This window comes from Lissotriton helveticus, chromosome 3_1 (assembly GCF_964261635.1).
Source record: "Lissotriton helveticus chromosome 3_1, aLisHel1.1, whole genome shotgun sequence".
Classification (NCBI taxonomy): Eukaryota; Metazoa; Chordata; class Amphibia; order Caudata; family Salamandridae; genus Lissotriton; species Lissotriton helveticus.
The window spans coordinates 1,312,881,668-1,312,905,884 of record NC_136061.1 but is presented as its reverse complement, the minus strand read 5'-3'; the positions used below and the strand labels follow the sequence as shown (position 1 = coordinate 1,312,905,884).

Here is a 24,217-nt window from a genome sequence, read left to right as displayed (position 1 = left end):
TCTCTGCTGTCACTCTCTCTGCTGTCACTCATGCTGTCACTCTCACTCTGCTGTCACTCATGCTGTCACTCTCACTCTACTGTCACTCTGCTGTCACTCTCACTGCTGATGCTGTCACTCTCACTCTGCTGTCACTCTCACTCTGCTGTCACTCTCTCTGCTGTCACTCATGATGTCACTCACTCTACTGTCACTCATGCTGTCACACTCACTCTGCTGTCACTCTCACTCTGCTGTCACTCTCACTCTGCTGTCACTCTCACTCTGCTGTCACTCTCACTCTGCTGTCACTCTCACTCTGCTGTCACTCTCACTCTGCTGTCACTCTCTCTCTGCTGTCACTCTCTCTCTGCTGTCACTCTCTCTCTGCTGTCACTCTCTCTCTGCTGTCACTCTCTCTCTGCTGTCACTCTCTCTCTGCTGTCACTCTCTCTCTGCTGTCACTCTCTCTCTGCTGTCACTCTCTCTCTGCTGTCACTCTCTCTCTGCTGTCACTCTCTCTCTGCTGTCACTCTCACTCTGCTGTCACTCTCACTCTGCTGTCACTCTCTGTTGTCACTCTCACGTCACTTTCACTCTGCTGTCAATCTCACTCTGCTGTCACTCTCACTCTGCTGTCACTCTCACTCTGCTGTCACTCTCACTCTGCTGTCACTCTCACTCTGCTGTCACTCTCACTCTGCTGTCACTCTCACTCTGCTGTCACTCTCACTCTGCTGTCACTCACTCTGCTCTCTCTGCTGTCACTCTCACTCTGCTCTCTCTGCTGTCACTCACACTCTGCTCTCTCTGCTGTCACTCACACTCTGCTCTCACTTTGCTGTCACTCTCTCTGCTGTCACTCATGATGTCACTCACTCTACTGTCACTCATGCTGTCACACTCACTCTACTGTCACTCTCACTCTGCTGTCACTCTGCTGTCACTCTCACTCTGCTGTCACTATGCTGTCACTCTCACTCTGCTGTCACTCATGCTGTCACACTCACTCTACTGTCACTCTCACTCTGCAGTCACTCTGCAGTCACTTACTCTGCAGTCACTCTGCAGTCACTCTCACTCTGCTGTCACTCTCACTCTGCTGTCACTCTCAATCTGCTGTCACTGCTGTCACTCTACTGTCACTCTCATTCTACTGTCACTCATGCTGTCACTCTCACTCTGTCACTCTGCAGTCACTCTTACTCTGCAGTCACTCTTACTCTGCAGCCACTCTGCTGTCACTCTCACTCTGCTGTCACTCTCACTCTGCTGTCACTCTCACTCTGCTGTCACTCTCACTCTGCTGTCACTCTCACTCTGCTGTCACTCTCACTCTGCTGTCACTCTCACTCTGCTGTCACTCTCACTGCTGTCACTCTCACTGCTGTCACTCTCACTCTGCTGTCACTCTCACTCTGCTGTCACTCTCACTCTGCTGTCACTCACTCTGCTGTCATTCTCACTCTACTGTCACTCATGCTGTCACTCTCACTGTCACTCTGCAGTCACTCTTACTCTGCAGCCACTATGCTGTCACTCTCACTCTGCTGTCACTCTCACTCTGCTGTCACTCTGCTGTCACTCACTCTACTGTCACTCACTCTACTGTCACTCTCACTCTACTGTCACTCATGCTGTCTCTCACTCTACTGTCACTCTGCAGTCACTTACTCTGCAGTCACTCTGCAATCACTCTTTCTCTGCAGTCACTCTGCAGTCACTCTCACTCTACTGTCACTCTGCTGTCACTTTCACTCTGCTGTCACTTTCACTCTGCTGTCACTTTCACTCTGCTGTCACTTTCACTCTGCTGTCACTTTCACTCTGCTGTCACTTTCACTCTGCTGTCACTCTCACTCTGCTGTCACTCTCACTCTGCTGTCACTCTCACTCTGCTGTCACTCTCACTCTGCTGTCACTCTCACACTGCTGTCACTCTCACTCTGCTGTCACTCTCACTCTGCTGTCACTCTCACTCTGCTGTCACTCATGCTGTCACTCTCACTCTGCTGTCACTCACTCTGCTGTCACTCACTCTGCTGTCACTCACTCTGCTGTCACTCATGCTGTCACTCTCAATCTGCTGTCACTCACTCTGCTGTCACTCACTCTGCTCACTCTGCTGTCACTCACTCTGCTGTCACTCACTCTGCTGTCACTCACTCTGCTGTCACTCACTCTGCTGTCACTCTCACTCTGCTGTCACTCTCACTCTGCTGTCACTCTCACTCTGCTGTCACTCTCACTCTGCTGTCACTCTCACTCTGCTGTCACTCTCACTCTGCTGTCACTCTCACTCTGCTGTCACTCACGCTGTCACTCACGCTGTCACTCTCTCTGCTGTCACTCATGCTGTCACTCTCTCTGCAGTCACTCTCTCTGCAGTCACTCTCTCTGCAGTCACTCTCACTCTGCAGTCACTCATGCCGTCACTCTCACTAATGTTGTCACTCATGCTGTCACTCTCACTCTGCTGTCATTCATGCTGTCAGTCTCACTCTACTATCACTCATGCTGTCGCTGTCACTCTCACTCCACTGTCACTCATGCCATCACTCTCACTCTACTGTCACTCTCACTCTGCTGTCACTCACTCTGCTGTCACTCATGCTGTCACTCATGCTGTCACTCCTACTCATGCTGTCACTCCTTCTCATGCTGTCACTCCTTCTCATGCTGTCACTCCTTCTCATGCTGTCACTCCTTCTCATGCTGTCACTCCTTCTCATGCTGTCACTCCTACTCATGCTGTCACTCCTACTCATGCTGTCACTCTGCAGTCACTCTCACTCTGCAGTCACTCTCACTCTGCAGTCACTCTCACTCTGCTGTCACTCTCACTCTGCTGTCACTCTCACTCTGCTGTCACTCTCACTCTGCTGTCACTCTCACTCTGCTGTCACTCTCACTCTGCTGTCACTCTCACTCTGCTGTCACTCTCTGTTGTCACTCTCACTCTCACTCTACTGTCAGTCATGCTGCCACTCACTCTGCTGTCACTCTCACTCTGCTGTCACTCTGCTGTCACTCTCACGTCACTTTCACTCTGCTGTCACTTTCACTCTGCTGTCACTTTCACTCTGCTGTCACTTTCACTCTGCAGTCACTCATGCCGTCACTCTCACTAATGTTGTCACTCATGCTGTCACTCTCACTCTGCTGTCATTCTTGCTGTCAGTCTCACTCTACTATCACTCATGCTGTCGCTGTCACTCTCACTCCACTGTCACTCATGCCATCACTCTCACTCTACTGTCACTCTCACTCTGCTGTCACTCACTCTGCTGTCACTGCTACTCATGCTGTCACTGCTACTCATGCTGTCACTCCTTCTCATGCTGTCACTCCTTCTCATGCTGTCACTCCTTCTCATGCTGTCACTCCTTCTCATGCTTTCACTCCTTCTCATGCTGTCACTCCTTCTCATGCTGTCACTCCTTCTCATGCTGTCACTCCTACTCATGCTGTCACTCTGCAGTCACTCTCACTCTGCAGTCACTCTCACTCTGCAGTCACTCTCACTCTGCAGTCACTCTCACTCTGCAGTCACACTCACTCTGCTGTCACTCTCACTCTGCTGTCACTCTCACTCTGCTGTCACTCTCACTCTGCTGTCACTCTCACTCTGCTGTCACTCTCTGTTGTCACTCTCACTCTACTGTCAGTCATGCTGCCACTCACTCTGCTGTCACTCTCACTCTGCTGTCACTCTGCTGTCACTCTCACGTCACTTTCACTCTGCTGTCACTCTCACGTCACTTTCACTCTGCTGTCACTCTCACGTCACTTTCACTCTGCTGTCACTCTCACGTCACTTTCACTCTGCTGTCACTCACCCTGCTGTCACTCTCACTCTGCTGTCATTCATGCTGTCACTCTCACTCTACTGTCACTCATGCTGGGAGGGTTTCCCGGTATTGTCTGCCTCTGTGGTGGAGCCCGGGATTCGCTGATGGCCGATGGTAGTGACGACAGGGTTGGCAAGTTAACCCTTCAAAATTGCAGCCCTCCTGGGCATTGCTGTAGTGTGCTGCATCAATCTGTAGGAGAGTGGCAGGGGCCCTGGGGCAGGCTGCAAACAGGTGAAAAGAGTCCACGCTGGGGGCATGTGGGGGCGAGGCCAATGTCATTGATCCAGCGAGAGGGAGGAGCAGTGCAGCTTGGAGGACTCATGCGGGTGGCCTTCTACGTGAGTGCTCAGGCTTTGGCCTAGCGGCCAGCCCTGATATTGCCGAGTGGGACCCCGCTTGGCCCTTTACATCTTCCTCGCCTTGGATCCCGGGCGGAGTGGAGATTTGCTTTTGCCCCCCCATACAGGGGGGGAATCCTGAACCTGGGCCGAAACTCAGTCTTCTGTGAGCTGCTGATGATCGCACAGTGCTAAAAGCACAGAATCCGCCACACTGATGGTCCCAGTGAGCGGCTCAGGGAGACCACGTGAGCAAAGCGCTCTGCTATAACCCAAGAGGCATATGAGTGATTAGAGGAGTGCTGCCCCACTGGATTGTGTGGTTGGGGGGGGGGGGGGAGTGTGAGAGTCTGAAGGGGAGATTCTGCAGAGGCCCCGTGGATGGCAACTGAAGAGGGGGGAGTGGTGAAAGTGGTAGGGAAGAATTGATTATTTGACCTCCCTGCCCCCCTCTTTCTCCTCTTAGTCATAGGCTCCCCCTCTACCGGAACTTTGATCACCTCTAGGTATACCGGAATCCCATTGGTGGCGCCCGGCTGCTTGTGCTGCTGCCTGCGTGTAGCAAGCGGGCCGAGGCCCGAATGTAATATTACAGGCAGTTTCTGGTGGCGAGCATGGTTAAAGACCAGGTTGAAAAGCAGCACCCCATCTCGGACCCTTATTGATCAATTTACTACTGGCACAAGTGAAACTGGAGGGACAGATAAGTAGACACAACCTGAAAGTGACCTCGCCCCAATTCTCCAAGCAATACACTCATCCCAGGCTGCAGTTGAGTCAAAAATAGGGGAGGTATGGGTGGTTGTGGCACTCCTTCACGAAGATCTGTGAAATGCAACCACAAGGATCACCGAGGTAGAGGTAAGAATCTCTACTGCTGAGGATAATGCCTCGGATCATAAGACAGTCATGTGCCTAATCACCCAAAGAGTGGAACTGGACGGACATGCCAAGGTTGCGGAAAACTGTTTGCGGCGCATTAACCTCAGATTCGTAGGCTTTCCAGAGGGGATTGAGGCCAGGCAACCAGCTGAATTCCTAGAGCAATGGATTAAATATTGGATGCCAGCAGGGAAACTCTTGACATGGTTAGGTGCGTAACGTGCACCAATGGCGGCGCTTGCACCCAGGCCTTCTCTTGGGGGTTCACCCCGTCCGGCGATTGCCCAATATCACAATTTCAAAGACAGAGATAGTATTCTGAGAGAGGCGAGGAGACATGCGGAGCTTCTCTGTCAAAATGGCAAAATCCTTCTTTACCCATGATTATACTAGGGAAGTGCAGATGAAACTGCGCTCCTATGAAACTGTCCAACAGAAGCATTGAGCGTTAAATCCGTTGTAAATGCTCATGTTCATGTCTCGGCTCAAAGTAATTTATGAGAATAAGTCACACTTTTTTGAGATGCCAGAATCCGCCTGGGAATGGTTTACTGAAGAAAAGCAATCAGATAGCCAGTATCAGTTGGTGCTTCCCGAGTGGAAAGGGAAATCCTGCAAAGTTTGCACCTGAGGTGGAAGGAGGACCTGCAACCATTCTTGACAGTGAAGACCACATCGAGCCGCTTTGGCCGCCCCTGGATCTAGCTCCACGCTGGACTTGCCTGGGCGAATACAACAACGGGCCCAAGAGGGCACTTCTGCTTGACGAACTCCCGGGCAGCAAGGGGTGGCTGAGCGAGGCTCGCCGCCCGCACTTATGCTCCCCCTTGCCTCCACTATGAGTACCTGAGATTTGGGGTAACAGTGAACTGAATCACTAATGTAGGGAGATACACCACCAGCGGCTAGAAGAGTTGCATACACACCAACACTAATGATCATGCATTAAGGAGGGGTCCACCACTGCATGCCCAAGAACGTTATGCTTTTATGGTCTAATATTAAGTTTTGGCGATAGATGCTTCTGGGGGTGGCGGGGGGGTGAAGAGTATGGGGTGGGAGCAGGCTGCGGGAGGGGCTTCTGTTACAGTGTTAAGGGGGTTACTGTTTGTTATTATGGTGCACATCTGACCCATCACATTGTACTGACTTCAAGACTCTGGTTGGCATGCAACCGCAGTGGCCAAAAGAGAGGAGCCACACCCCCATGCATTCCTTATGTCTGGGGGAACAGTGGCACACTATCTTCCTACACCAATGTATCTTCAAATGCTGTGGTATCTATTCAGGGTATGATATGGAATGTTAATAGTCTCTTGGATCGTATAAAACGATCTATAGTACTGAGGTACGCCCGCCGTTTCAACCCCTTAGGTCTTTTATCAGAAAAAACCACTTGCTGGGGAACCACTGCCTTTTTCTGGGTCATCGGGGTTGATGGAGTTTACCACGTGGGCTATGCGGGGGTGTTGTTGCTATACTCCTGCTCTCTGGGTTCCCCATGGTGGTTGCGCAGACCTGGCAGGATCCCCAGGGGAGATATATTGCACTCACCGGGACTCTGGAGGGGAAATCCCTAAGTGTTCTCTGTCTCTATGCACCACCAACAGCGCTAGACACTCTTGAATGGCCTCACACAGGTACTGGCTAAACTGCCACGCGGGCCAAGGTATATATGGTGTGGACTTCAATGCCGTTGTGGACCTGGCAACTGACTCCACGGATGCGGTGTTGGAGCATCGACGTAATGTTGCCTAGTATCTTCCCGGTTGGCTCAATGCCTGGGCCTTTGCGATACATGGTGGCTGCTGAACCCACGGGGAACAACAATACACACATACCTGGGCTGCCCATCACATTCAAACCCTAATTGACATGATCCTTCTGCCAGATGCTGATTGTCGATGCATCTCACAGGGGTATATCTTAGCACGTGGGATTTCAGATCACGCTTCATTAAATCTTGTAATGTAGGCCAAGGCTACTGGCCCTCGTCCGGTGTGGCGCCTCAATGCATGATACCTGCAGGACGACTGGTAAACCCCGAGCAGTAGGAGATGAGATTAAAATGTATTTTCATATCAAGGAAGTGTCAGTGAGGTCTGTGGGCACCCTTTGTGAAGCCTGTAAAGCCACTGTCAGGGTTCATACCAAAGCCCTGGTTGGACGGCAGGACCACGCTGCACACCGTGTCACCCATCTCAAAGCCGAGACCCTCCGTCTGAAGACTTAAACCCTTTACACCCTGTAGCGCAGATAGCTGTCGTCTAGAACTGATACAAGAAGAGATGCATATGGTGTCCCTTGAGGCAGCAAAAACAATTTGGTGTATAGTGGCTTGAGTAAATGGCTGAGCCGACAAACATCAAACTCCTGTACTAGCTTGTGAATCGACAACTGGCTGGTAGGGTTATCCCCAAAATCATAGGTTATAAATGCTTATGTTTCCCCTGTAGGAAGGTGGAGTATTTTGTAGTGATTCTGGGTAGGTCTTGAATTCACTTTAATACATCCTTAACTCAGTCCTGGTCGAGTGGCAAAAAGCAGTCTGGCTTTGCTAGCCGAACATGTGTTAAGCATTTCATAGTACTCACATGAATGATAAGTAATTGACACAACTTGAAAGAAATCCGACAGCAATTTATTAAATAAAGCAGATTTGTATGTAAATGTAGACCCCAAAACGAAGTCCATCGGATAAGTATATCCTGAGTTATGTATTTTAGAGGCAAAATTAAATCAGTGCAAAACCATTCTGCAAAATGATAGCATTCCAGTCAATGGTAAAATGCACTAGGGCAATCGTCACTTGCAGGTGAATTTGCATGGAACCCAACCAGGGTACAGGTGATGTGTGTCCCGGGACGAAGCCACCACAATCAGTTCAATTTTACCTGGCTCAAGAAGCCTGGGTGCTGAGTTGTCCTGGTTGTCCTTGATGCTGAAGTGAGAGCCACAGGGGAGCTAGTTTTTCTGCCTACACTGTGCTGATGAGGAAACCAGTGCAAAAAGTCAACAAGGCCACTGCTGGTGTCAGATGAAGGTGTTGAGATGTTTCCTCGAGTTGCAGCGTTGAGTAAAGGTGATGGTTGCCAGATTGGCCACCAACCAGCCTTGCCAGCTGTAAGCTCGGGAGAAAATTAATTTGACGTCCGGATGTCCAGGGAAAACACTAGCCACCTGAAACTTGCTGGAGGTGAGGGCTACATTTCCTATAATGCACTAGACCATCTACTTTTGGGTGATCCCTTAGAGGGCTCGATGACCAGTGATTCATTTGTTCAAGGACTTTGTGGTTACCTGCGGTGTGCAGAGAGACTAGGGCCACTAGTCCAAGAAGTCTGGAGTTGCCTTTGGCTTTCAAATGGGTTCCCTCTGTCCGCAGGCCCAGTCTTTGGTTCGGGACGAGTTGCAGTTTTGCAGTTTCAGGAAGGTTACCATGGGTGCAGAATATCAAGCCTTTTGTTTGTGTAGCTCCTGTTGTTATAGACTCTGGTCTCTTCCGTGTCCTTTGATGCAAGTCAGATCAGAACTGAGGTTCTGGTGACAGGGGTGCCCCATAAATCTTAGATTTAAGGGGTGGTAGGGCTGTGGGTGGAAGTAGCCAATGAGCTACCAACCCCAGTTTCTAATCCACTCCTGAGGTGACCATATCCAGGGGCGTGTCACCTTTTCTACCCTGAATTCTCTATTCTACCAATCACTTATAAAATTGTCAGAAACCTTCATTAGCTGGGCAGACGAGGTATCTTACCCTAAGGATGTGGCTAGCCCACTGGGGGTGTACATCTCTTGATGACATAATTTTCCTACCTGCCTTAATACAAAGGTGCCTGGAGGCAGGGGGAGGGCTGTTTCCTCTTTTGGGAGGCAGCCTGGTTGCATATCCCAGGCGGTGAAGGTTTTAAACTTTACAGCCTTGATGGCCAGTTAACTAGCCATCCTGACAGGGAGGTAGGGAGATGTGACGTTCTTCCCATCTAGGACATTGTATCTCTCTCCTGGGAGAGTTCGCATCTCCTGGCATGGGGGTAGATTTGTGTCTTGGTGACAGCAGCCAAAGCTCAGGAAAAATTGGGGGCAACCCCTAATGTAGCCACCTGGGTGCATGCCACATCGTCCTCAACACAAGATTTATGTCAGGGGTGGTGAGGCACTTTGTTTTAATACCAAACATGACATAATTCGGCAATACCATAATGGAGCTGGTGACCTTGAGTTTGCCCAGTGCCAACTCATGTTATCCATTGGACTGCTGATTACTTATAGTAGCCCTTAATAGAAAAGGCTGCTAAAGGACAAATAAGCTTGCACTTGTATGTCCTCAGCTTTAATATAATCCACCCTGCCTCCTGGGCTCAGGAGGCCTTTCTTAGGGGTGACTGGTATATATTAAAAACAGTACATTGACTTTGACACACATGGTGAGGGCCAAGCCAAGTTCAAGCTGTTTGCACTGCTCCTGCAGTGTGCAATGACACAACTCCTGTCATCTGTTTACTTTGGTCACTCAGGGTTGCACAAACAGTGGTTCAGGCCCTGGTGAGCTTTTTAACTCCCATGCCCTGGATACCACTGCTACCATATGCTATGGACGTTTAAGGGGGATAAAGTCCTTGCCAATCGGGGTTGCCGATTCACCTGTATCAATTCTAGGGAGAGAGCATGGGCGCTGGGACCTGGTTAGCAGGCTTCAGTGCACTGTCTGAGTCGAAAACCAGCATCTTGTTGTCCAAAGGGGGCCAAAAAGTGAGGGACCACTTGCTAAAAGTCTCGTTTTCTTGTACCCCCAGATTTATTTAGTTACAAATTGCTACTCGACCTTCTTGCATTCATAAGGGAAACTATGGTTCAGTGGGATAAACTTTGTTATTTTAGTTGGGTATTAAATTGTGAAGTCCAACCACTCTTATCAGCTTATTTGCTGATGTTGAAAAAGAAACGTTGCTTACTCCCCCCCCCCCCCCCCCCTCACGGCCAATTCTCTTCCTGTCATTTATGAAAACAGATGATAGGACAAATGCGCGCTCCACACATACAGCATGCTCTGGTCACGCGTGCTCCACACATACAGCATGCCCCGGTCACACGCGCTTCACACATACAGCATGCTCCGGTCACGCGCGCTCCACACATACAGCATGCCCCGGTCACACAAGCTTCACACATACAGCATGCCCCGGTCACACGTGCTCCACACATACAGCATGCTCCGGTCACGCGCGCTCCACACATACAGCATGCCCCGGTCACACAAGCTTCACACATACAGCATGCCCCGGTCACACGTGCTCCACACATACAGCATGCTCCACTTAACGGGCGGTGTGGGCTTCCGGGGGACTTCTCTCTGTGGGGTGCGCTCCACGCGGGGCTCCCTCAACTCACGGGAGCCCCGGACTGCAGCGCGCTCCATCCCCGCCCATGTCCCAGGCAAGGCCTGTGGGGAAAGACATTCTTCTTTGAAAGAAAGATACTGAATATGGGAGCTAATAACAAGACCAAGACCCCCATGATGAAGCTGATAAAGGGCTGAATCCCTTGGCTGACACAAAACCAATTATGACACATCTGAGAGAAGAATGACAAACGTGCACCAACTGTGCTAATTCTAGGTTGAAGAATCATGATAAACAAATTATGAACAGACTAAGTTACTGCATCGTAAAAGCATGAAGATAAATTGTAGGACAGATGGAAACATATACATTAAGTGATATAAGTTTATAGTGGGATGTGGGTTTATAGGGGAATAGGGTGGGAAGTTATTTAATTGCCTCAAATTGTAAAGCGCTCTGATATCCTTCGGGATCAAGTTCGCGCTATATAAAACTTTATAAATAAATAAATAAACTACTTCTTACTTAGCCTATTAAGAAAGAATGACTGTGATTTTAAACAGTAGAGTTACTCATGATTCACCTGCTCGATCTACTCAGAAATCTTCGATGGGCTTTTTAAAAATAATTGACTAGCTTGCGCGTTGCTGCGATCTCCGAAGAAAGGAAATTCAAGGAGACTCGTTAGGATAACATTCAATTTACATTATGTCATTTTTATTGAAACGTATTCATTTTAATATGGAAAACATTTCAAAGTGTCGTTTTAATTCTATTTATTTATTCGAGTGCTTGTGGATACACGATATTTTTGTTTTTCCGTTTTGTGCGTACATCATTATTCGAAAGATTATGAGAGCCCTGGGGGGCTGATATTTAAAAAGAATTTATACCAGAAACCTTCGCGGTAGTGTACTCAACAACGTCCCAAAGTTTCCCGGCGATCGGATGAATGCTGTTTTAATTCTATTTATTTATTCGAGTGCTTGTGGATACATGATTTTTTTTTTCCGTCTTGTGAGTATAGCAGTATTCAAAAGATTGAGGGCCCGGGGGGTGGGGGGGGATATTTAAAACAAAATAAATGCCTGAAACCTTCGCAGGAGTGTACTTAACAACTTCCCAAAGTTTCATGGCGATCGGATGAATGGTGTTTTAATTCTATTTATTTTTCGAGTGCTTGTGGATATACGATTTGTTGTTTTTCCGTCTGGTGCCTACATCAGTATTCGAAAGATTATGACGGCCCTGGGGTACCGATATTTAAAACAAATGTATGCCAGAAACCTTCGCAGGAGTGTACTCAACAACTTCCCAAAGTTTCATGGCGATCGTATGAATGGTGTAGTAATGCATAAAGGTCAAACAGACAGACAAGACATACATTCGTTTTTATATATATATATATAGGTTACCTTACTGCCTCTTACTCTGCCTGTAAGCTTATATCTGATTTGAAAAATATAGATAGCCCTCTTAGTAATACTCGAACTTTAGTCTTCTCCCTAGAGGTCATTATGTCTTTAGCCCCTTCGTGCTGGCGTCGGCCAACGGCCGCCGCCCACACTACCTTCGTAGTGCTGCGCACGGCCGTTGGCCGGCGCAGCCCCGACCACTGCGCTAATCCGCCGCACTGCGGCGGAATTGCCGCCACGGTTAAGCGGTTAGTGGGGTCATGGACATTTGATGCTGTTCCAGTTTAATGGGAACTATGGTAGAACGCAATGCATCCCTGCTAGGATCTCTAACCTAAAAGAGTTATTGGAAAGGACACATAGGTCGACAAATGCCAAAATCCATAATTTGTGTTGCTTTCCTTTCTCGGCCTAAGTGTGCCGGGTATGCCTAGACATGGGTCACTTGATGCCGAAGAACGTGCCCTCGCAATCGAGTGCAAAAAAGGATGCCTCGAGGCCGGAATTGCAGCAATCCTTTAAACAAGCATTTGCAATGCAATAGGTCTCGCATTTGCGAGAGTTTAAGCTATTGGCATTATAAATGACAATGCCTTTTATTGATCTATTTTGAAACCCAAAACATAAATAAAAGGCATTGTCATTTACAATGCCAATAGCTCAAACTCTTGCAAATGTGAGACGTATTGCATTGCAAATGCCACCTACTCATGCACTGCAATGCAAGCACACCAAAAGAAATTAAATTGTGTAGCAAACAGCCAATTGCATGAGTTGAGCGATGCTAAACGTTGAGCCAAACACCCGTTTATGTATAATATATCGAATTTGTAACCATAGGTACACAGGCAGCTGCGCTGTCAAGCCAAACCGAAAACGACAAGAGAAAAACAGAACAAAATTGAGGAAGAAAGACTGAAGGGAATTAGTGGTTCAAAACATGGAATACATTTTGGAAAAAAGACTAAATTAAACCGAAATAGTAAATGTGTCTGGGGGAAATGGGGAGAAAAGGAATGAGAGCAAATAAAATGGAAGAAAATAGGTAGGAAATGTCGAAAGAGTTGTTAGAAACTGAGGGGTGAGGAAAGAGCGTGAGAGGGAGAGAGCGAGAAACCGAAAACCAAACCCAAATTCAGGCAGGAAAGAGAAAGACAAATTATATATCCTAGGAGAGGGTATGGAAAAGGGGAAGAGAAAAGACAATAGGCAGAGCAGAGGATAACATGCAACGAAAACAGAAGGAATTAAATTTAGACGAAAAAATATTCAAAAGGTGGCCAGTAAGGGAGTGAGAGAATAAGAGGGCAGGTGAAAAATATTTACAAGGGAATGGAAAACAGAGGGTAAAGACAGGAGGACGAAGGAAAGATTAAAATAATTTGGACGAAATATAGGAAATATAGAAAGATTGAGATACGGGGTTAGTGAGACAGAGAGAAGGGAATGTGATCATTTGGAATAAGAAAGAGGAGAAAAAGGGACAACACTGGAGAAAGAGAGAAAGGGAGTGAGGAGCCAGCATAAAGGGCTGAGTACTAAAGGGGTGGCGTGAAAGGTAGAGGGGTGAGAAGACAAACAGAGAACAAATGACAAAGACTGAGGAAAGATATGAGCAGCGTTTGGACTGTGCTGAGCAGGGAGGTGCGGGGGAGTGCAGGGGGAGGCATCTACCCACCCCGATCCAGCGGGCAGGTAATGGGTCATTTCCTGCCAGAGCATGGGGGGTTGTGCAAGAATGCGTTCACCTTTTAAGGTCAACGGGATGGGGGCAGCTCAGCAACAGCGGGTGGAGAAGGTGGCGATAGAGGGTGGGCAAAAGGAGGTAGGCGGAAAGAGGGTGTGAGCGGAGGTTCGATGTGCAAGGAGGGAGGAGAAGATGGTGAAAGTAGGGAGGAAGTGTGGGTGTGTTGGGTGGTAGCGGGCAAGGGCAGTGATGTCAGCAGGACTGTCCCAATACCGCTGCCAGAGAGCTCAGGCCGAGGCTGAGGCCAGGAAGCTTGCTGCGAGCAACAGTCAAAGAGTGCAGTCCGGGTGGGCGAGGCCTAAGGGAGACAGAGTGGTCACCAACCCCACTTTCAAAAACAACCCGACGACAATAGATCTAGGCGAGATCTACAATTGTATTGCAAGATTTGCTAGGTTACGCCTGGCATTCGTCAGCAGTCACAGTTTTCCAGGAGTTTTTCAGAAATATTTTAGCGAATATGCAACTCTGACTATGAGGAGGCACAACCTTAACCTTATTTAATTTTTCATAATGTACACGAGGGGAAATGCCATTGCTGTAATCATTGTTTTCCTTTTTTAATTTTTTTCTGTCCCCAGGGAAATACCGTTTCTCCTACACACAAACAAATAGTGGGGGTGTTCACGTCACCTTCCCACCATGGGTGGGGATTTACACCTGCCCTTGTAAACAGTAAAACTCTGACCTTTTCCAGAGTAGAAAGTAGTAAAGGAGTGTTTGAATACCCACAAATGTGTTAGTTTGAAGGGTGTGCATACGAAAGCTAAACTTACAAGCACAAATCATCATGTAAATCAGGCCCATTTTGTGTTGCGGAATTTAGCATTACAACAGCTTTCAACAACTGCTTTCCCACTATATCTATATGACCCCCCACCAACAAGCACTAACCGCAGCAGTGACCGCTGAGCCTGTGACCAGGCTAGGTCGCCCCCACGCTCCACTGCTGCCTACTACCTTCTAGGTAGCCTCCACGCTTCCTGGTTTTGCCGCTTCCTTTTTTTCTGCCTCGGACGACCCATCCGCCGCTGAGCTGCCCGCCCGCCCCAGACTCTTCCCGCCGCTGCCTTCCCTGCGGCCCCGCCCCCGCCAGCCCATTCGCCGCCCCGCTCCCGCCACCCAGATGCTCCTCCCTCCCGGCTCCTTACTAATGACGCCCACGCGTACGCGCGATTGTGCGCCGAAGGCGCGCCCGTCTCCGCCCGTCCGCGCCTAGCGCCAGGACCCCTGGCCCCCGACGACGCCAGACCTCACGACGGACCTACGACGCCGCCACCCTCAACGCACTCAACACCGGACGGAACACCACCTGCTACCGAGCCACCCCGGAACACACCCACGGACCCTTCACCTGCCAAGCCTGCAAGTTCACCTGCCTCCGGACCTGCACCGCACCCAAAAAAAACAGGCACCAGCAACAACCACCTCAAGTGCATCCTGCTCAACACCCGCTCCGTCCACAGACACGCCGTCGAACTCTGGAACCTGCTCGACACAACATCACCAGACGTCGCCTTCCTCACAGAAACCTGGATGAACACCTCCTCAGCCCCCGACATCGCCATAGCCATCCCGGACGGATACAAGATCATCCAGAGAGGCCGTGTCAACCAGACCGGAGGAGGCATCGCCATCGTACACAGGAACACCATCCGCATCTCGACCAACTGCAACGACACCCTCACCGCCGCCGAACACCTCCACTTCCAGATACACACCGACCCCAAGACGACCCTCAGAGGCGCCCTCATCTACAGACCCCCGGGACCACGCACACAATTCAGCGAAGACATCGCAGACTTAATCAGCCCGCACGCCCTCTCTTCCTCGGACTACATCCTCCTAGGAGACCTCAACTTTCACCTGGAGAACAACAACGACAGCAACACCACCACCCTGCTCGACAACCTCGCCAACCTCGGACTCAAGCAACTGGTGAACACCCCCACCCATTACGCCGGCCACACGCTTGACCCCGTCTTCTCCACCAGCAAGCACATCTCCTTCAGCCACTCCACCAGACTTCACTGGACCGATCACAGCTGCGTCCACTTCAGCTTCAGGAGAAACACGACCCACCACCATCCACAACTGGCGCCTCGCCGGAGCTGGAGCAAGATCGCGGCCGAGCAGCTCACCACCTCCCTCAGCCAGAACCCGCCCGCCAGCACAACAGACCCCAACGAAGCAGCCAGCAACCTCACACAGTGGCTGACCGCCTGCGCCGACGACCTCGCACCACTAAAGAACCCTCCCAACAGACCCGGCAGCAAGAAAACCCCCTGGTTCACCGACGAACTCAAGGACTCCAAGAAGAACTGCCGCACCTTCGAGAAAGCCTGGAGCCACGACCAGACCACAGACAACATGACCGCCCTCAAGCACGCCACCCGCAAGCACCACCATCTGATCCGCACCACCAAGAAGACAGCATTCAAAGAACGACTGCACAACAACGCCCATGACAGCAAGGAACTCTTCAGCATTGTCAAAGAGCTCTCCAACCCCAGCGCCGGAAACAACATCACCCCCTCGCAAGACCTCTGCGACTCACTCGCCTCGTTCTTCCACCGCAAGATCACCGATATACACAACAGCTTTGGCGCACCAACCACGCACCCACCGGCCGACCCAACGCCCCCTACCACCACCCTCTGCAACCTGCCAAAGTCATCGAGAAGACCGTCAACAGACAGCTCACCGCCTTCCTCGAGACAAATTGATCCCTCGACCCCTCGCAGTCCGGTTTCCGAGCCAACCACAGCACCGAGACCGCCCTGATCGCAGCCACCGATGACATCAGATCCCTGCTCGACAACGGGGAAACAGCAGCCCTCATCCTCCTGGACCTCTCCGCAGCGTTCAATACTGTCTGCCACCGCACCCTAGTACAGCGCCTCAGCAACATCGGAATCCAAGAGAAGGCACTGGAGTGGATCATCTCGTTCCCCGCCGGAAGAACCCAGAGAGTCCGCCTCCCCCCGTTCAGATCCGAGGCCACCGAAGTCATTTGCGGCGTACCACAAGGATCATCACTCAGCCCAACCCTCTTCAACGTCTACATGAGCCCCCTCGCAGCCATCGCCCGACAACACAACCTCAACATCATCTCCTATGCCGACGACACCCAGCTGATCCTCTCCCTCGCCAACGACCCCGCCACCGCCAGAACCAGCCTACTAGAAGGGATGAAAGACGTCGCTGAATGGATGAAGAACAGCCGCCTGAAACTGAACTCAGACAAGACGGAAGTCCTCATCCTAGGATCATCGCCCTCCGTCTGGGACGATTCCTGGTGGCCCCCTGCCCTGGGCTCCACTCCCAAGCCAACGGACCACGCACGCAACCTGGGCTTCATCCTGGACGCCTCCCTCTCGGCCTCCCTCTCGATGACCAGACAAGTCAACGCCATCTCCTCGTCGTGCTTCAGCACCCTGCGCATGCTCCGTAAGATCTTCCGTTGGATCGCCACCGAGACCAGGAAGACGGTCACTCAGGCACTCGCCACCAGCCGACTGGACTACGGGAACTCCCTCTACGCCGGAACCACAGCCAAACTGCAGAAAAGACTCCAACGCATCCAGAACGCCTCCGCACGACTCGTCCTGGACATCCCCCGACACAGCCACATCTCCGGCCACCTGAGACCTGCACTGGCTCCCCGTCAGCAAGAGGATCACGTTCAGGCTCCTCACCCACGCACACAAGGCTCTCCACGACCTGGGCCCCAAGTACCTCAACGACCGCCTGACCTTCTATACGCCCACCCGCCAGCTACGATCGACACAGTTTTGCAAGAACCATGTTTCAGCATTTCGTTGCATGTGCCGGCTTATAATGCATCCAGTCTTACCAAGGAAGCCTTAAACGACCAGATGAAGAAGGCTGCAGATGGCCAGAGGGGTGAGGCCAGAGGAGGTTGTTTTAATAGCACTGATATTATTACAAGATGGAGGGGACATTTAGGTGATCAGTATTCAGACACAAAAGGACAGGCGGCATGCGGCTCTTTGTAGCTTAGTATAATATGTCCATATTAACAACACAGTCCTGCACACGTAAATGTGTTTTTTCTGAAAAAAATCAGTAAAACACGTTGTAGACATACATGTTACATGTTTAAACACATTGAAATAAAATCAGTGCTTCAGCAATCCTGGTATACTTGGACAGTTACTAGTTTAAGAAACATTATCTATAGAATGGAAATAGGCGGAAATGTGCATGTGGACTTTGGTGTGCTAAACACCAAATCCGTATCTTATCCCCCCAAATAACTTGTAATAGGCGTTGTTTATTGTGCCCGATAAATAACAAACCTCAGGTGTCGTTATTTATCGTTATTTACCAGCTAATTCCGGTGAGAGTTTGATGGCACTGTGAAGCAAACACGATAATACTGGATATTAAAATGGTCTGCTGCTACAGCCATCAATCATAGAGGAGACCACAAAGCGCATCCCCGTGCTAGTGACTCTTGGCTGTCACATATAATTAACAACACAGCTTTGTATTTCGAAACCAGCCCTTTCAATACTAGCTTCATTACAATGTATATTTAATCTCATTATGACAAAAGCTTGTGTCTGTTTGCTCCACAAATGGTCTACAAAGAGCAAGAAGTAGAAGCATAGATTTACACGCAACAATATCGCTATAGGCAGTAAGCAATATCAATATATTGTGCACTTTTAGGTTTACAAATAATTTATTGAGTGTTATCCCACGTTGCGAACTCACCAAATGCCAGATTCACAAAGCAAGAAAAAAAAAAGCTCGCGAGCGCCACGCGCTGAAGGTTTTATTTAAAAAAAGGCGTGTAGGCTCCAGCGGGGGAGAGAGGCAGAGGGGAGCACCCGCGAGTGGTGCGCGCGCGTGCTGGGGAGAGCAGTCTGCTCTTTTTCGAAGCACATACTCATGCTTGTGGCGCGCCCCTGCGCGCTCCCGCAAGGTGAATGCCACCACAAGCAAGATTATGTGCTTCGAAAAAGAGCTGAACGACGACTAAAAGTCTCCTATGCAGCGCATGCCCGCTGTGTAGGCGAGACCTAAAAAGAGAAAGGACACCGACTTTATCTTTTCGATTTGAAAACTTTTGTTCTAACTGGTAGGATTTGATTGGGTTCACACACCTAATGTGCTAATGTGTTACTTAATGGCGCATTATTCCACTCTGGCATTTTTCTTCTTCCCCTTTTAATCCGTTTTTAGTAATACAGGTCTTTACCGCATATTAGTGTGTTGTGCAAGGCTACGTTCTTTTTACACTTCTTTGTAGGTTATTCTTTGTGAGAAAATACCACAATCTTAAACCAGAACGGTGGTAGCTAATCTAATATCTCCTTTCCAGACTGACTACCTTTAGGGAACCCGCCCCATAGTTTTTGAAAGCCCTGAATTCCCCGAATAGGCATTCTGCAGACTTAAGCAATCCCTTTAAGTTCTAAGGCTTCCATTTCTGGCTCAGAAAGAGTTCAGATGCTGCAAAGAAATTGATTGTGCTTGCCTGCATACTAACGATTTTGCAAGGTTTGGGGACAGTTAGTGAAAGAGATGTGCATGCAGTTGTAGTCAGAGGTACGTTTTTTTAAATGTGCACTAAAATCGTCGGGTCAGTAGAATGTCTTCTGTATTCACTACCATAGAAGTTAGCTTGCTTTTACAAAAAAATTAAAAACGGTTCTTTTCTTTTTTTTTTCTCTCGAAAGTCTTGCACTTTGCTTTGTTACGGTTACTGTGCTGAGCATAAATGTCCTTAAAATTGCGTTTGGCTACTGCCCACATATCATCCCACGTCCTATTGCTATCAAGCATAGGTATTTGTGGGCAGCTCATGGGTGTGACCCTCCAGACAGTATTATGAACCCTATCCACCAATTATAGGGTTGTGGACATCTGTTGGTCCTGAAGAATATTTCAGTCTCCAGTAAAATACATCAAAATGCTGGCTGTTCCAAAATAAAGGCTATTAGTAGTGACTATTGGTTGTTCAGCACCTCACATATTTAGTGACTTTGTTCACTACTATACGAAGACCTTCAACTTTCTTACTGTGTGGCTAGTAAGGCTGAGCTCAGGATTGCCTCCTCTTTATTGCATCGAGTTTTGTAGGCATTGTTTACTGAAGGGTGACTAATTATAGCTGTATCTGGGGCTTGCATAGGGTGAATTGAACCCCAAAAGGAGCACTGTAGAAGACATACATGGGTTTAAAGTCATGTAATTCACAAAGGACTATAGTACTCTCTTTAAGGCTAGGCTTAGAAAATAGTTCTAGATGTAATGTTAGAAGTCAGCGGGCTCGGAGTTGGAAATGGAGAAGCATTCATCCATATTAATAGAAAATAAAATAGGAGTGGCAAGCAGGATATGTATCGGTAAGCCTTGGTAAAACTGGAAGGCATTAGTTTCTATGAAAGAACTGGCTGGAAATGTGCATACCATACCATAGTGATCCTGCTTCAACTTTTCTTATGGGGGCCGTTGTGTTTAAAGATATTAAGTGAACAATGTGTTATCTATCATGCCACCGAAGTCTGGTACCAGTGATATGCAAATCCTCCTTGGCTCTGCTCCAGTAGGAGAAGTCCACCCGAACTGCCAGGCCAGGTCGCCTCTGATCGAGAACACAAGCAACCCGTGACGGTTATCGGCCTCCTTATTCCTTCTCACTGAAGTAAAGCTCGAGTAAGCTCAGGACCCACATCTGGGCATATTAGTTTCCCTTAGGTGTCGCTCTGCGGAAAACTAAAATGGGATGAGTAGTATGCTTGAATTAAAGCCAGCCACTGGTAATTTCCTGTGTTGCATCTTTTTTTTAATGTTACTTGAGCTTGCAGCAGGCGTTGTTTTAAAATGGGGTTTACACAATCTTAAATGTTGGGTGACAAAGAGAAAAGGAACATAAGCATGAAAGGTGTTTTTAGGTCGAGTATTTATACTCGAACCTATTACATCTGAACCAAAGTCTCTTAACCAGCAGATTTGCTACAATGCATGCTGGGCACTCGAGCATGAAGCTTCCCCGGGTGCGCACTTGTTTTTCAGGTCGAGTATTTATACTCTAACCTATTACATCTGAACCAAAGTCTCTTAAGGCAGCAGATTTGCTACAATGCATGCTGGGCACTCGAGCATGAAGCTTCCCCGGGTGCGCGCTTGTGCCGAGAGCTTCACACTTCAAAGGAATGCTCTCCCCCGCCCCCCTATGAGCAATGCCTCTTCTCTCACCCTTTCGCTATCTCCCCCGCCCTCCCACCTTCAGCCTCTTCCTCTGCAGCACACTCTCTCTCCCCCCTCCCTCCTCCTCACCCCAACATTTGTCTCTCACACCACATGCTACTCCCCCTACCCCCTCCCAACCAGCAATGCCAAGAGCTATTCCCTCCCACTTACTGGCTCCCCTGCTCCCCCACCCGACTTGAAAGAAAGCCTCGCACACCACGACCAGGAAAACACACACACATTCACAGCGCGATTTTTTTTTCTGTGTTTTATAAGCTCGCCGCTGACATCTTCAGTTATGTAATAAAGGTCATCAGTTCACATCCTGGCAGGACCAACTCACACACGTGCTATTTAGTGCTAATTCTTTCACACACATGCACGCACACACACGCACAGCAAGATTTTTCTGTGTTTTAAACGCTCGCTGCTGACATCTTCAGTTATGTAATAAAGGTCTTCAGCTCATATCCTGGCAGGACCAACTCACACGCGTGCTATTTAGTGCTAATTCTTTCACACACGCACGCACACACATTCACAGCAAGATTTTTCTGTGTTTTAAACGCTCGCTGCTGACATCTTCAGTTATATAATAAAGATCTTCAGTTCACATCCTGGCAAGACCAACTCACACACATGCTATTTAGTGCTAATTCTTTCACATGCGCACGCACACACTCTCACACGCACACACACACATTCACAGCAAGATTTTTCTGTGTTTTAAACGCTCGCTGCTGACATCTTCAGTTATGTAATAAAGATCTTCAGTTCACATCCTGGCAGGACCAACTCACACACGTGCTATTTAGTGCTAATTCTTTCGCACGCACGCACACACACACATGCACACCCACACACACATTCACGGCAAGATTTTTATGTGTTTTAAATGCTCGCTGCATACATCTGCAGTTATGTAGTGAAGGTCATCAATTCACATCCTGGCAGGACCAACTCACACTTCCAGCTTCTAAGGTGGATGAATTTAGTACCGTTACATTGGGTAATAGTAGTTCATTTTCATTGTGTTGTGAGTGCGCCAGCTGGCCAAAATAGACTGCCAAGTTAACGCATGCATGCAACACATAGAGCCAGTGGTTTAACGGCTACGGCTAAGGGGGATACATTTATCACTTTGTGTGAAGACTAATTACTGAGATTCATGCGCATCAGCAAAAATGGAGGCCTGCGGGTCGGCAATTCTCATCACATTCTCTGCCTCTCTCGTCATACCGTCACTGTAAATTGCCTGGAATGCGGCTCACACAAAGCCTCCCTTTACCTGGGGAATGCTTCTGAGGAGCACGCTGCCCACAGCAGAAAATTATTAACTCACTCTGTCTATCCATCGCACTCACTCTATCGCCAACACTCTATCTATCTATCTATCTATCTATCTATCTATCTATCTATCTATCTATCTATCTATCTATCTATCTATCCCCCTCCCTCTATCTATCTATCGCACTCACTCTATCGCATCCCCACAGCATCACTCAGCACCACCACAGCATCACTCAGGGGCACCACATCACTACTATGCGCTACCACAGCATCACTGAAAGCCACAGCATCACTCGTCGCAACCACATCATCACTCAGCACCACCACAGCATCAATCTGTGCAACCATTCAACAGCTTTATTACAAATGTCACAAAAATATGTTAATATTTCACTTCTGTTCTTGGATTTTAGTCACAATAAAATACACTGAACATAATCTTCACAAAAGATTTTTACCAAAGTTTAAGCTATTGCCATTATAAATTACAATAACTTTTATTTAAGTATTAATTATTAAAAATAAAATAAAGCCATTGTTATTTGTAATATCAATACATCTAAGTCACGTTAATACAATACATATTGCATTACAAATGCTATAGTTGTCACATTTGCGAAAGTTAAAACTATTGGCATTGTAAATGACAAAGCTATTAATTTCGCTATTTTCAAAACCAACACATAAATAACAAATTTGTCATTTACAATACCAATAGCTCAAACTTTCCTAATGCGAGACCTATTGCTTTGCAAATGCTGGTTATTAACGTATTGTTTTTTGGTTTGCCCTTCGTTTTTGTAGTGCTTGTATTTCCGACGTTTATCCGATCATCTATATTTAAAGCAATATCTAGTCAGGCTATTGTACATTGACCAGCCTGGTGCTTAGCTAGTCGAGGTACAGTGAACCCGCATTGGTTTGTAAACCAGACCTTTGGTTGATTGCCCCCAGTGTAGTAGTACTACGGTTTACAACAATAAAGTAGGATGAACAGGTAACCCATACATTTCAGATTAGTAGCTAAAACACCACGAAAACATAAGTAAATATCCTCTAAATATTTTGCATTTGAACGTGAGATAAGCGCTGTTGTAAACTCCTGTCGCCATTCTGGAAAGTTGCATTGTTAGATTTATTTTTACCTCAAGAAGCAAAAAGTGTAGGAACGTTGGTGTGGTTTTGCAGTGCTCTAGTATTTTGGTTGTATTCTGTTACTTTCTTTTTTAAACTTTCCATAAAGTTACTAGGTCATTGGTTAACAAACTCTTCTCCTGAGAGATCTCATTTTCAGAGATGGTGCAATCTTTTGTGCCTTTTTGTATGCGGGAAATGGTGATCACTGCGTAAGTGCTGATTTGCTTTAACAATATTTTCCTTTTGCCTAGGCACTGGCTGCCAATGCCGGTACTGGCTTTGCCGTTGCTGAGCCTCAAGTGGCCATGTTTTGTGGGAAGCTGAACATGCACATGAACATACAGACTGGAAAATGGGAACCAGACCCATCCGGATCCAAGAGCTGCTTTGGTACCAAAGAAGAGGTTCTGCAGTACTGCCAAGAGGTAAGTTGGATTCCAGTGTCTTTTACCTAGACTGTAGCCAACTGAATCCTTTAGATGCCCCTCACAGTTGCATTGCTCCATCCTTTACTCTGCAGAAAATATGTAATTTTGACTTTCGTAGAAGCAAAAACCTAAAACTTAAGAGAACCTTTTCATGTACATCTGAATGAAGTGCTCTAAACTAGCTGAAGAATCTGTTCTCTCTTCAATGCATGCTGTGTTTTGTAGTTCAGTTAAGTACGGCCCATGGTTCGTTAATGTACATTTTTCGGCCATCTTTTTTTGTAGTCTTTACATTGGTCAGTATGTAATGAGACTTGAATTTTCTACTTTTTGGCATCAGTCTCAACTAATTGATCATGTCTTAACAAGCGTAATATTGGAATAGACTCCACAGCCTGATTAACAATGTCAATTTGTACTGTTTTTATACAGCGTTCACGTGTCAACTTTGGGGTTTAGAGCATTTTAACACTGTGCCCAAACATTCCCAGTATTTCGAAAACCACAGGATTCTAAATTCCTATCAGTCCTTGGGGTTGTCTGAATGTGACCAAGTCACACTATTGTTTGACATTATTAGG

At 48.1% G+C, this 24,217-nt stretch overlaps 1 protein-coding gene across 12 annotated transcripts in view; it reads left to right on the top strand.

The window, feature by feature from the left end:
• APLP2 (amyloid beta precursor like protein 2) overlaps positions 1-24,217 on the top strand; it is a 684,051-nt gene that overhangs the window by 134,667 nt on the left and 525,167 nt on the right. For all 12 annotated transcript variants that reach the window (XM_078681958.1, XM_078681961.1, XM_078681955.1 and 9 more), the window contains exon 2: positions 23,460-23,633. In XM_078681958.1, the coding sequence (XP_078538084.1) occupies positions 23,460-23,633 (174 nt within the window). The remainder of the gene's footprint in view (positions 1-23,459; positions 23,634-24,217) is intronic.